General features: G+C 38.2%; 2 protein-coding genes, 1 long non-coding RNA gene and 2 pseudogenes across 3 annotated transcripts in view; 3 read left to right on the top strand and 2 right to left on the bottom strand.

Annotated features, from left to right (window-relative positions):
- The window catches only part of LOC104728331, a 1967-nt gene extending 1231 nt beyond the window's left edge, over window positions 1-736 (top strand). The window contains exon 4 of the mRNA XM_010447326.2: window positions 104-736. Within this exon, the coding sequence (XP_010445628.1) occupies window positions 104-466 (363 nt within the window). The 3' untranslated portion in view covers window positions 467-736. The remainder of the gene's footprint in view (window positions 1-103) is intronic.
- LOC104728322 lies at window positions 481-4374 on the top strand (annotated as a pseudogene).
- LOC109124936 (putative F-box protein At1g53360) lies at window positions 4590-5687 on the bottom strand. The gene has a single exon (XM_019230824.1). It carries the CDS (start codon window positions 5685-5687, stop codon window positions 4590-4592), a length of 1098 nt encoding a protein of 365 aa, XP_019086369.1.
- Window positions 5996-6786, bottom strand: LOC104753553. Its single transcript, XR_002035159.1, has 3 exons — window positions 6764-6786; window positions 6339-6423; window positions 5996-6161 (listed from the first exon to the last, which is right to left on the bottom strand). It is a non-coding gene; the product is annotated as an uncharacterized LOC104753553 (long non-coding RNA).
- LOC104728338 lies at window positions 8305-10691 on the top strand (annotated as a pseudogene).

Below are 12712 nucleotides of genomic sequence, written 5' to 3' on the forward strand. Positions count from 1 at the left end.
TTCTTTTTTTTTTTTTTTTTTTCTCTCTTGTCTTTGTTTCTTGAAACAGACAACTAGCTATCATGTTTGGTGTTGATCTGAATTGTTGGTTTAAATGTTGCAGCTCATAGATTTCAGTCAAGAGAAAGTGCTAGATGCTGTTCACTATGAACCGGAGCAAACAACAGATGGATTCTCAGAATTATCACAAGCGGACATGGTGAATATTGTGACATCTTGTTTAAAAGAGCTAAAAGAACAGCTGCAAATTCTTCAACTCGTTATGGACGACGATACATCAAAGTTGAAGCAGTTTCTATTTACAGTGTCTCCCACTGTCAAACGTGTTGAAACTATCTTGGAGCTTGGAGGTAAGCTGCAGCAAAAGGCATTCGATTTCATTGTGAAGGATCTCAGTGAATTGACCTCTGAAGCAATAACAGTCCGAACGGTGAAGATGCGGGGGGCTTCAAAAGAGAAGAAATGAAGAAAGATAAGAAGATGAAGAAACGACATGTTAGAGCAAATAAGAAGCGCCAAAGAATGGAGAAGAAGAAGAAGTTTGAACAAGTCTGCAGTTTGAATGAGTTTTTAGGAGTCTAATGAGTCAATAAAGACCGATTGTTATGGTCAATTAGTTGCAGTAGTGAGTCTGTTTTGTTTCAGTATTTTTAGGCTTTTAGTTCGTCTTTCAGTTCGTTGTAAAGGCTATATAAAGCCAGTTTGCTTTCATGAATAAACCACGAATTATTCAGTATCTAAAGTTGCAGAGTTTTGACATTACAAATTATTTGATTACTTCATGGGAATCTGATTTGATGATGATGAAACCTGTTTTTGTATTTTTTTGTGTGTTTCTTGGTTTTACAGGAAGAAGAAGATGCGATGATGTTTCAGCAGTTTGTTTCAGCAAGAGATAATGGTGGATTCGAAGAAAGAGTTAGGCCTTATGTCAGCCAAGTTCTCATGGTGTGATGATACACTTCAGATTCTTTGATTTATGATTTGCAGTTTTTGTGTTTTTGTGTTTTTTTTTGGTTTTATGTATGTGTTTGTAATTATTTTTGTGTTTGTGTTCAGTATGAAGATCCAGTCCGTCAAGAAAGCTGCTCGAAAGACTGTTCCTAAAGACGAGCTTGAAGAGAAAGCATTGGTTTCTCTTGCCAAGGTTTGAGTTTATTATATTCACCGATAAACAGAAACTATATAAGTTCTGATGTTGATCTTTATGTGAGAGACTTTTAACTGATTCAAGCTTCTAACGAGGGGAATTTTTAGCCATCGAAAAAGGAAAAGGACGATGCTTTCCTGCTTCAGCTACTTTTCTGGTTCAAAAGATCCTTCAGGTTTTCCCCTAAGCTCCCTTTTCCTTTGTCTTTTAAGACTTCTCACATTGAAATTCAACATAATCGAATAGGGTAGTTCATATTTTGAGCCCAAATCGAAATTATAAGTTACATAAATTATTGAGATTCATATCATTTTTTCATTAGGTTTGTACTGTTATTTGTTCTCTCTATGTAGCATATGTACTTTAAGAATATATATTGCCACAGTAGTTTCTCTTTTATTAAGTTGTTTTAACTGGGTGATAATGCAGATGGGTCAATGAACCTCCTTGTGACTTTTGTGCTAACAAAACCATAGGCCTGGGGATGGGTGACCCACTCACCTCATTGCTTGCTTATGGAGCAAATCGAGTTGAATTATATCGGTACGTAGATTACTATCTACTTCTGTATAGTTTATTCCGTGTGCAGGAATTGTAACATGTTTATTCCGAACTCACAGCCTTTACAGGAGATAGTTATAGAACTTCATAAGCTTAGTCACTAACAATTTTATCGAGTGTATTAGGTTGAGAGAAAGAATTACTTGATTCTTAAAGTTTTTTTTTATTAATCTATTTACAGCTGTACCATGTGTCCAACAATCAGCTTGTACATTGGAAGATATATGTTCTTGACTTCATTGGCAGGTTCTATTTTTCTTCCCTGTTCCTGCAGCTTGTAGAAACAACGAGAGTGGGCAAACTGCTTTACGCTATACTGCCGCTCGTTTGGCTATGATTCTCGTTTGGTATTCTGCTAACTAACATTGTCACTTCCTGAAAAAGTTTTAGTTTTTTTTCTTTTATTTTTGTAATATTTGTATTCATTTTACAGATACTGGACTTCACAGATCACGTCTGGACAGAATGCTTCTCTCACTCGTTGGAGAGGTAAACTTAATGTGTCAAATAAATGTCCACTGATTTCCTTTGTAGGATCTTACAACTGTGAAGCAATTTATGCCGCTTTTGTTTTTTTTTTTGCAGATGGATCCATCTTGACCCTTGTGAAGGAGTGTATGACCAGTCTGTGTATGACAAACCCATGTTATATGAGAAAGGGTACGATATCTTGCTTTCCATGTTGTATACATTCAGCAATCCCCATAATGGACTGCCATATTCTCACAAAATCTCTGCCTTGTTGATGGAATAAAAAATTGAATTATGTTATTGCGATTTCCAAGGATGGGGTTTGTGATCTTACTAAGCGATATACAAAGAAATGGCATGAGGTAATCCTACACGAAACGGTTGAATGTTCTGTATGTTTGTCTAAGTATCTGGAACAGGATTTACATTCATCACTCATGGTCTTGTGCTGTTCTTTTCCACTTTTAGGTTTTATCTAGAAGAACTCTCACAACTGAATCATCTTTGCAAGATGTTCTTCGAACCCTGACAAGGGAACGGCGAAATAGCTTAATGTACCAATCTTTACCTAAGCTTGAAACCCGAGATAGACATGAGCAGGAAGAACTTGAGAGAAATCTGTATTCCCCAGATGATGCCTCAGTTTCTTTACCCGGAAGGCAAAGTGGTGACAGGGAATGGCGCATTCAGAGATCAGAATTTGGTTCAGATGAAAATTCCTCTGTCAGCTCTTCCTCTTGCCCAGTTCGCAAATGCGTTGATGACCATGTGACCAACATTATGATTCGTTTCTGCCTATTCTGACTCAGTTAGTTGAGGTCGGCTTACCTATGGCAAGAGCTATTGAGGTACTTAAGATGATCAAGCAAGTCCTAGTTGATCTGAAAAAGTGAGCCGTACAAAACAAGGAAGGCTCGCTTGAGTTTAGACTTAGATAGCTCAAGTTCGTTCATGCAGCAGTTTCTGCCTGCACTGGGTGGTTTGCTTCTCGCTGTTTCTTTAAAGAGCGAGAAAGAAGACACAGATGATAAAAGTGTCATACTATGCTTGCACTGCCTGCACTGGGTGGCTCTGTTCTCGCAAGTGGTGAAGAGCTTCCTGCTGGCATTGTAAGTAGTACACTACTACAACTCGCATCTTACCATGAATTAAACTCATTGCGTTTACACCTAAATAGCATGCCTCTCAATGCCTCAGGCAACTGCAGCTATTGATGGAATCCAAGAGTCCAAATGGGAAGAACCAAATGGTGCAAAAGGTAATGAAATAAAGCCTGATTCAGAATTCTGATATTTTTGAAGTACGCGTTATGATGTGATATACCAATCTCTCCCATTACAGGCTGTTGGATCGTATAGAAAACACTCTACAACCAGATGCACCAACTCATAGCATACGAGCTCATGTCTGCTAACGATGCCCCAGAAAGAGATCCCAAAGATTGGTGATGTCATTTTCCTATTATTTAAAGTCTAAACATACACAATTGATGCTTTAACAACACTGTTTTTTGCCTCTCCTAGGATTCTTGAAGGAAGTAACGATGGTGGTACGACATGGTGTGTTTTGGACAAGCAAACTTGTCAGGTATTCGAGGAGAGGTTCCAACGCAAATCCTACAAAATAACAATACCTAGATTCCAAGCAAATCTTTTCAGGTATATTATTACAAACCTTTTCACGAATCTACAACTTGGTTGAGTCCCATTTGATTTTCTTTTTTCCCCTATGGTCATATCTAATGTATGTATATTGCAGGTTCCGGTTTCTAAGTGTTAGAGACGTGAATTCGACCTCGAGACTACAACTAGGGAGCATCGATCTGTACAGAAGCCACCAATAAAATCAAGGATGCAACATCAAATTCACACACACACATTCAATAATAAGAAAATGAAGAAAGGAAGAAGAAGGCGTTGTCGGAGAAGGACGTCGTGAAGAGAATCGACAAAGGTGAAAGGAGCAGATTTTTAGAGTAAACTAAGTCCTAATTAGAGTCTAAGTGAGTTGTTAGAGTTGTTGAATGTGTGAGAGTGAATCAAGGAACTAGAAATCCAGTGAGTGAGTAGAGTGGCTACTAGTGTGGCTGTGGCTTGTGTAAGAGAGTAGAAGTATGGTCTAACAACATAGTGTAAAGTGGAGAAAACGACTATGTGTATGTGTTTGTGTGGGCATTATAAGAAAGTATCCAAGTTAATGCAATGTAGACTTTAAAGGCTAATCTTGTGTTCTTGTTGAAGTTGAGAATCTGAGTAGTTTCTAACCAATCAAAGTAAAGGTTAAGAAGAGTAAGGTGAGATTCAAGGAGCAAGAGCAACATTTATAGCAACAATCTTAAGAGGAACAAATATCATAAGAGTTGGAAAATCAAAATATAAAAGTCTCCAAGTTATGAATAAGATAAACTTCACATCCTCTCTACAAAGTCTAAAATGGTCTGAACGGAAACTTCTGTTCGATGAGGCTTCAACTCTTCAAATCCCTGAATATAGATCCTTCTAACCGTGTTCCTCTCGGTATTGAACAATAAAATGTAGAAAGAGTCTGATAGATAGCACGTCGACGGCGTAAACACAATCTCTCCGGTACCCGTCATTCCAACACACATCATGTTTCTAACTTCGGATGGCAGCATGCATTTACGTTTGAACCATTTATCTTCTCCAGCATCTTCTAGAACCCACCACACACTTTTTTCTAATTCCAACATCTCATGCTGATGTACACCTAATTTACCTTTGTAGTTGAACAAAGTGAACTTGGGAACAGGGAACATGTCTTTATCTAATTGAATAAAGCCGAATTTCTCACGCCTAAAGTCGAAGCAAACTATCTTATATTCTATCGTTGGAAAACGAGCTATGTAATACAAAACGCCATTTATGCATATTTCATCAACCTCTAGAGGAGAATGGTCAGGTACTGTGTCTTGGATCGTCCTCCATACGCGTTTTCCACTCTCCAGTGTCAAAATCCGATGAGTATAGTGTGTTACAAAACTTGACCGTGTCATACACAACACTTTGAACTGTTTGCTCGTCGGATCAAAGCCAAAATAGCTTCTTTCAACACCCGTCGCTTTCAACTTGGGTAAGGTTATGCAATGTCTCGTCAAGGGGTTACAAACCACCTGCGCTGCTTTTCTTCGCCTATGTTGTAGGAAGACCAATCCATATTGCGAGGTACAGATATCAGTTGGAACATATTTGGGAAAACGCTTATAAGGGGTGGCTACAAGACAAGATATCTCATCATCGGGACTTTGAGGTTGAGGCGAAGAGAAGACATATAACTCTTTCTCAGCTTTGAAGGCAAACAAAAGCCGTGGAGGAGCTCTAGTCAGGAAAAGCTCTGTAAAATCAGGACGGCCAAGTATGTGTTCCCACAATTCGGATACGCAACGACACCTACCTATAGATTTTGCAGAGACTCTAGAGAATATATCAATAAGAAGATCTTCTGGGATTAGGTCTGAGAATTCTCTTACCTCCTCCTGTTGTTCCATATGATTTTTCATGACATATGTTTTGGTTTTTTTTTTGCTTTTTGCTTTCTTTCTTTCGACGGCAGAGATGTTTCAAACCCTATTATATATATATATATATATATATATATATATATCACTTTCCAAGCTTACTACGGACGAAAGTGAAAAGGAAATAATCATAGAAAAGGATAGAAAAGAAAAGGAAAATTCCCTTATAATCAAATTAATCCCTAAAACCCAATATCCATATAGTCNAAAAAAAAAAAAAAAAAAAAAAAAAAAAAAAAAAAAAAAAAAAAAAAAAAAAAAAAAAAAAAAAAAAAAAACTCACCTTAAGAGCATGAACAAGCCCGGAGATTACTGGGTTAGCTCAGTTGATAGAGCATTAACAAGAGAGAAGAATAAAAAACCTTAGCAAGTTGGGACTGGGTAAGCTTTTATCTGTTCGAGCTTGCATAATGGCTTTCTTTAGCTCAGTTGGCACACGTTCATCTGGATTTCACAATTGCATAATATGTAATATATTTTATTTAAGCAATATCATCAAGATTAAATATCAATACATAAAAAGGTTCCTCATAGCTAAAACTCAGGTAATAATACAAGAGAAAGAACTAAACTCTATGATTCCAGGACAAACATAGAACCTCATTTTCAGATAAGACTTACGAGTAAGGTTCTCAGTGTCATCATCAAGCCTTTTGGGTGTTGAGAGATGTGCCACTTGATGCAGCCTTGTTGGTTCCAGCATTGACTAAATCCAAACAACACACACAAAATCAAATGTTAGATGGAAGCCATAACTGGAAATTGCACATAGAAACAACAACAAAAAAGACTCAAAGAACCAAAATCAAACCAGCAGAAGTAGTTAAAGCTATCGAACTAATATGAACAACAATCAAATCAGCAGCAATACAAAAACATCGGAAATTTCAATTGAAAATCACAATAACCCCAAAGGCGTTGAAAGCTAAGTTACATATCTATTGAAGCTCAATCAAGGAAATAATCTTAGAGAGAGACCTAAGAAAGGATCAAACCAGAACAAAGACAATCAATTAAGAAAAAAAAAAATGGAAGAAGAATCGAACATTTTCTGACGAGCGGCGTTTGACAGTTATCTCGTCACGCTTGGCGGCGGAGTTAGGGGCTTGCTTACGGATAACAATTCCTGCCATGGCTTCGTTCTAACGAAGGTGAGCTTTTCTTGTTTCGACATTTGTGTTTTGGTTGGAACTGATTTAGTAGAGTCTGGGTACATGAGAAGGGAATCTAATTTTTTTTAAAATCAATAGGATCTGCACTTCAATATTTTTATATGTGGATGGGTTGAGAGTTTTGTAGATTATATATAGTTCTGTCGAGAGAAAACAGTGTGGTTGCTTTTGAACTCGTTGGTATATATTGTGAACTTCTTGTTGCTCATTTGGGTGTGATCGACTCTCAAAACTCAAAAGTAAGTAAGCAAAGACCGTTGTTTGATTTTGCTTTGTTGTGTTATGTGTTGATCATTGTTTGTTTGTGATCTTACTTCAGGACCAGCCCTAATGATCTTAAGGAAGTTGTGGCGAGTGTCTTATATGCTTCCCAAAGGTTAATAGATATAGATGTTACATAACTCTCAGATATATTGTAATGGTGTTCTCTTCTTTTCTGCACTGTAAGTATTATTCCCGATACTTTTAAATGCGCACCTTCTTTCACTACTCGTCTCCGATCTCTATCTGAAACAATCTCCTTTCTTTGGAATTCTTTAATTTCATATATTATTTGTTCATTCTCAACTTACAATGATCATTATTTGTTTGAATCGTTGCTGCAGTATGTATGGCCAAATTGGAGTGTACAAGTGAAAATACTATCTATTTCCCCTAACCCAAAAGGATTCCAGCTTCAAGCCAGTCAGATGTAATATCAAGTGGCCAGCATTGAGGCTTTCTATGATATCTACTTGTGGGCAAGTGATTAATTTAAGCGAGAAAGAAAAAGAGGTGCAAACATTCTTTTCTCTCTTTCTCTCCATCTCTTTTTTTTTTTTTTTGTCTTCATCTCTCAAAACACTAATTATTGTTAAGAACCTTTATGAGGTTTTACCATTGGAGGGGCAACAAAGTAAAATATCCTAAAGAGATTCTTAACTTTGAATGATGCAATGCAAAATATATAGGTTTCATAAATCAACTATGGGTTCTATTTGGCTTTAATTTTACTTTTTATTGGGCTTCGGCTCTGTAAACATTATGGTCATATGCTTTAAATTTGAATGCCTTTTAANAAAAAAAAAAAAAAAAAAAAACATGTTTAATTTGGATGTTAATCTTGTTTTCTCTTTCATAGTTTTTGACTAATTTAAAAGCATGTCGTTTTCTTTAATTTCCTTAAAATGTAATGTTATAACTTAACTATGTAATAACCGTAACCATCCCAATTTAACGATAGTTGAGGGGTTTTTTTTCGTTATCCCGATATATAATTGAGGGGTTTTATTACTATTGATCTTTAGTTGGGGGGTTTTATTACTAAAATCCCTTACTTTTTCGTCCTTATGAGAGCATACTTTATAGGGCCTCTCACTTCCATCTGTCATGGCCCAATACATGTCTCCTTAATTCGTTTCCTAATTTTATTTTTCTATTTCTTTCTTCTCGGCTGATTCCTCCTCTCCTTTCTTTTGTAACTTTTCCTTTTTGTTCAAGAACATTAGGATTGCTTAAGAATAATAAATATTCGTTTCCTGGAGAAACGCCTTCTTCAATTCTTTTAGAAGAGTTAGGTATATAAAATCAACGACGGCAACACAATCTCTCTTGTTTATGAATGCCGGGGAAGTCGTCATCAAAGTCCTCCGTGACAAATCAGGGAGAGAAACATGGGCTCTGTGCTCCACGAATCCGAAGATTTAAATTTGATAACGGTAATACTAGATTTTATGTTATATTTAGTGAATTGTAATTGGTGTTAGATTCACAAATCGGAAGAATTAATGCTTTCTTTTATGTAGGCTACATCAGGTGAGACACCATATCTATGGGCAAGTAGGTTCGAAGATCTGAACCTATCACCTGAACTGATGAAAGGTTTATATGTGGAGATGAAATTCACAAAGCCGAGGAATGTCCAAGCAAAGAGTTTGCCCATGATAATGACGCCGCCTCACAAGGATCTTATTGCTCAAGCGCACAACGGATCTGGCAAAACTACTTGTTTCGTCATCAACGATCTGCCAGACGAAGTTATATGCCACATCCTGTCATTTCTTCCCACAAAAACAGCTGCTTCCACATCAGTTCTCTCGAGAAGATGGCGTTATCTACTTGCTACTGTTCCTAACCTTGATTTTGATGACTCAATCTATCTGCATCCTAGGAAGTTGACTCCTTGGTGTCGTGCTTTTGGAATGTGTGCGATACATGTTAATGATAAATGGTACATGCGGTCGACAAGTTTTGTGGACTTTGTAGACAAAGTACTGGCTTTGCATCACGGCTTCACTCTTGAGAAATTCTCTTTGAAGACTATATACATCTATGATCCCGTTGATCCAGAACGTGTCGTTCCTTGGATTAACAAAGCCTTGGCACTTAATGTATCGGATCTCCATCTAGTCATGGATGGGGTCAGCGTGTGCATTTTCTGCTACCTTCAAATATCTTCTCGAGCAAGACATTGGTTAGGCTGATTATAAATAATGTTGGAGAAGACTCTACTATTGATGTTGACGATTTTCATCTGCCAAAGCTTAAGACTCTCCATCTCAAGTCAGTTTCGTTTGGAAAGGAGAATATTGGGTTTAGCAAGCTTATTGCGGGTTGTGAGGTGCTTGAAGAACTAACTCTAGAGGGTATACGCTCATATATGTGGGAGTCTTTCTCTGTCTCTCATACAACTCTCAAGACACTAAAGTTTGGTTCTGAGCAGCACAAGGCCTTCCACAGTCCAAGCAGTAGTGTTGTTTCCTTTGATACTCCAAATCTGGTCTACTTGGAATATACTCAAGTTCTCGCTCGCAAGTACCTGAGAGTGAATTTTGATTCACTTGTTGAAGCCAAAATCGATTTTCGCCTTACAAGCGAGCAGGAAAGAAAGGCAATGTCTATAGCCGACGCAGAATTAGAGGCCGACGGTGGTAATGAAGAAAACTTTTTGTTTGGTGATGCTACAGAATTTATCAAGGGAATTTGCAATGTTCAGCGCCTCTTCTTATCTCGCTCAACTCTCGAGGTTTATATTCCAGTCGCAACTTTCTCCTACTCTTTTTTTATTTTATTTTATGCCACTTGGGTTGAGTAGTTGTGATGATGATATATAATGGTATGTTTCAGGTACTCACCTTCTGCTGCAAAGCAATACCGATATTCAGCAACCTGACTCATTTGACTATCAAGAGTATGGAGATTTTTGAATGGAAATCATTGACAGTTCTACTCAAGCGTTGTCCAAATGTGGAAACTCTCCTTTTCAAAGTATGAAACAAAACCCTTTAAGAGCATTATTATGTAACAAACACATAAAGTGAATGCAACAAAACTCTAAATTCTTTTTTTTTTCTTTTTCTTTACGTTTCAGGGACTCCTCCATCAATGCAGAGACGATGTGTATTTGTGCAAGTCAGAGGATCTTACTTTCTTGTCAACAAGTCATGTGAAAGTGGTGAAGATATTTATAGATGATGGAAAAACAGAGAAGCACATAGAGCAAGTGAAGCACTTATTGGGGACAATGACAAATCTTGAACAACTGGTTTTATACTATGACTCATCATCATTTGACGAAGATTTGATTCAAGTGTCAACCCAACTCCAAATGCGAGCTAGCTTAGTTTCACCAAAGTGCAATGTCCAACTCATCCCTAATCTCTTAAACGCTATCACCGAGAATGTGCGGTCTCTTCCTTCAGGGAACACTAGGGTTGATAGTTTGTTGTTTTTATTGAATAATTTTTTTTTTATTTTATTAAAGAAATAATGTAAGAACTAAGAAGATTGAGGGGTCTGAATATAAATTTCTAACTTATTCTTTATCAAAAAGGAAAAAAAAATTACCCACGATAAAAAAAAAACGCCAAGCAGAAAAGAAAAACATTAAGGAAAAAAAAACTGAACCAAATTTCATGGCCCAAGTCCATAACAATTATTTTGTATACTTAGGGGTTGTATTGGACTTGATATTTTAGGAGATTTGTTAAGATTTTAATATTTTAGAATTCTGATAGATTTGAGAAGATTTGGTTATTGAATTTGAGATTTTATGATTTGGTGAAAAGACTAAAAAGAACGAGCAGTGAAACCTTCTTCTCTCTCAGGCTCAAATATCGAGAAGAATTTTACTGATCCTTATTCTGACGCCGGTGAAGCTCCGGCTTGCCGGCGTCGGGTCTCTGGTTCCTTCTCCGTTGTCTCTTACTTGTCCTGCTCTCTGTTTTTTTTTATTGTTGCATATCTCAATCACTTCGAACCGATCAGATCTATTATCAAACCCTCTCTCCTCCGTTGAAAAGCTTTAACGCCAGATCCTCTTCCGGAGATAGACGGCGAGGGAGTTCTCTGTCAACCCTCATTCCGACTCAAGCCCTCTCCCCAAACCCTCCTTTGAGCCTAGTAAACCCGGCGCTCCCCCAAAGGCACAGATCTGAACAAATCCTCGCCTTGCCTGATTCTCTCTGTCTAGGGTGTAAAATGACGATGCTCGGTATTGTTGTTCCCTGGATCAGAAGGTCATGTCCGCGAGAAACCGGAAAGGTGAGGCTACTTCCGCCCCTCTCAAAACCTTTTGCCGCTGCGAAGACCTGGTACTCCAGACTCTCGCTGAGCCTGTTCCCACCGGTGCACAGAGACTCCAATCGGAATGACTACTCGCCAGTTCGCCGCCGCCCCATCGCCACCTCCGGCTTGGATGCGTTTCTAGGTTTCCCGCTAATGGACCTACATCCATGGTTAGGCCCAGTTATCACATTTGGGCCCAGTACCAAAAACACTGCTCCATGCTCTCATCCTTTAAGGCCCAGGTCGGTATCCTTAACCTACTTACGAATGTTATTCTTTTGGTTGCATCCGTTTTATTATCCTGAAGACCTGCTGCCGATGTTTGCTTGGCCATTGCCATATATTTATGTGATTTCGCTGACCCACCCTCGACCATATATGACTAGTGTTAGAACTTCCCTACCTAGTCCTGTTCTTAAAAAGCTTTAAGGCAAGTTCAATTCCTCTAGTACCAATTTTCTCTGCTTGGTCAAGTCGAGGTCTCCTCGGTAGCAGAACATTGGTGGCTTTAGGTTTGCTTGTTACTTTTGTTCGCCGAGGTCGGTCTGTTAGCTCTGTCCGAATGCTTACCTCGTGGAAACATAATCATGAACCTGATCCAACAACTTGTGTTAACCCGTTGCTTAAATCCTTTGATCCCCCGTATTGCCCACTGCTATTAGATCGAAAGCTTGTGTTTGTTGACTTTCTCCAAGACCAAACCGATAACAAGCTTTGTGTGGAATTCATTTAACTCCATTGCCATGTGAGGGATGACCCACCTGCTTTGTTACGGCTGGTTTCCCATTCCCGGCATTCCCCGGCTATAGCTTCATCTAGAATCATGAGGTATGTTCCTAAAAGTTTAAAGGGCTTTGATCCCATGCTTTTGAACCGTCTCATGCTGGCACAAACCCCCACAAGCGTCCCCCCCATGGGACATCCTTTTACAAGCTCAATCGCGTCTTCCGCTAGAGCCACTTTAGGCCACTCGCTGGTCGAGGATATCGTGAAGTTTGACTTCAAGTACGAGTCCACCCTGGTCCCAATAGACTTCTCAAATATTGTAAAACTTATTCAGTTTGAAAATCCCTTTGTTAAGCTCATGGAGTCCCTATGTTTCTATGCTTACCTTGAATTATGTTGTAAGAACCCTCCTCTTGTTGAGGTCTCATTTGAATGAAAATTCTCTTGTTGCCAAAAAAAAAAAAAATGATTTGGTGAGATTTGAGATTTGAAATTTAGTGAGATTTTGGTTTTTAATTGAAATTTGGTGAGATTTTGGTTTTTATCTTTCTA

This window comes from Camelina sativa, chromosome 2, assembly GCF_000633955.1.
Source record: "Camelina sativa cultivar DH55 chromosome 2, Cs, whole genome shotgun sequence".
NCBI lineage: Eukaryota > Viridiplantae > Streptophyta > Magnoliopsida > Brassicales > Brassicaceae > Camelina > Camelina sativa.

What these genes read in the sequence shown, in the direction of transcription:
- LOC109124936 (XM_019230824.1), bottom strand. Translation starts at nt 5,687, where the DNA reads ATGGAACAACAGGAGGAGGTAAGAGAATTCTCAGACCTAATCCCAGAA.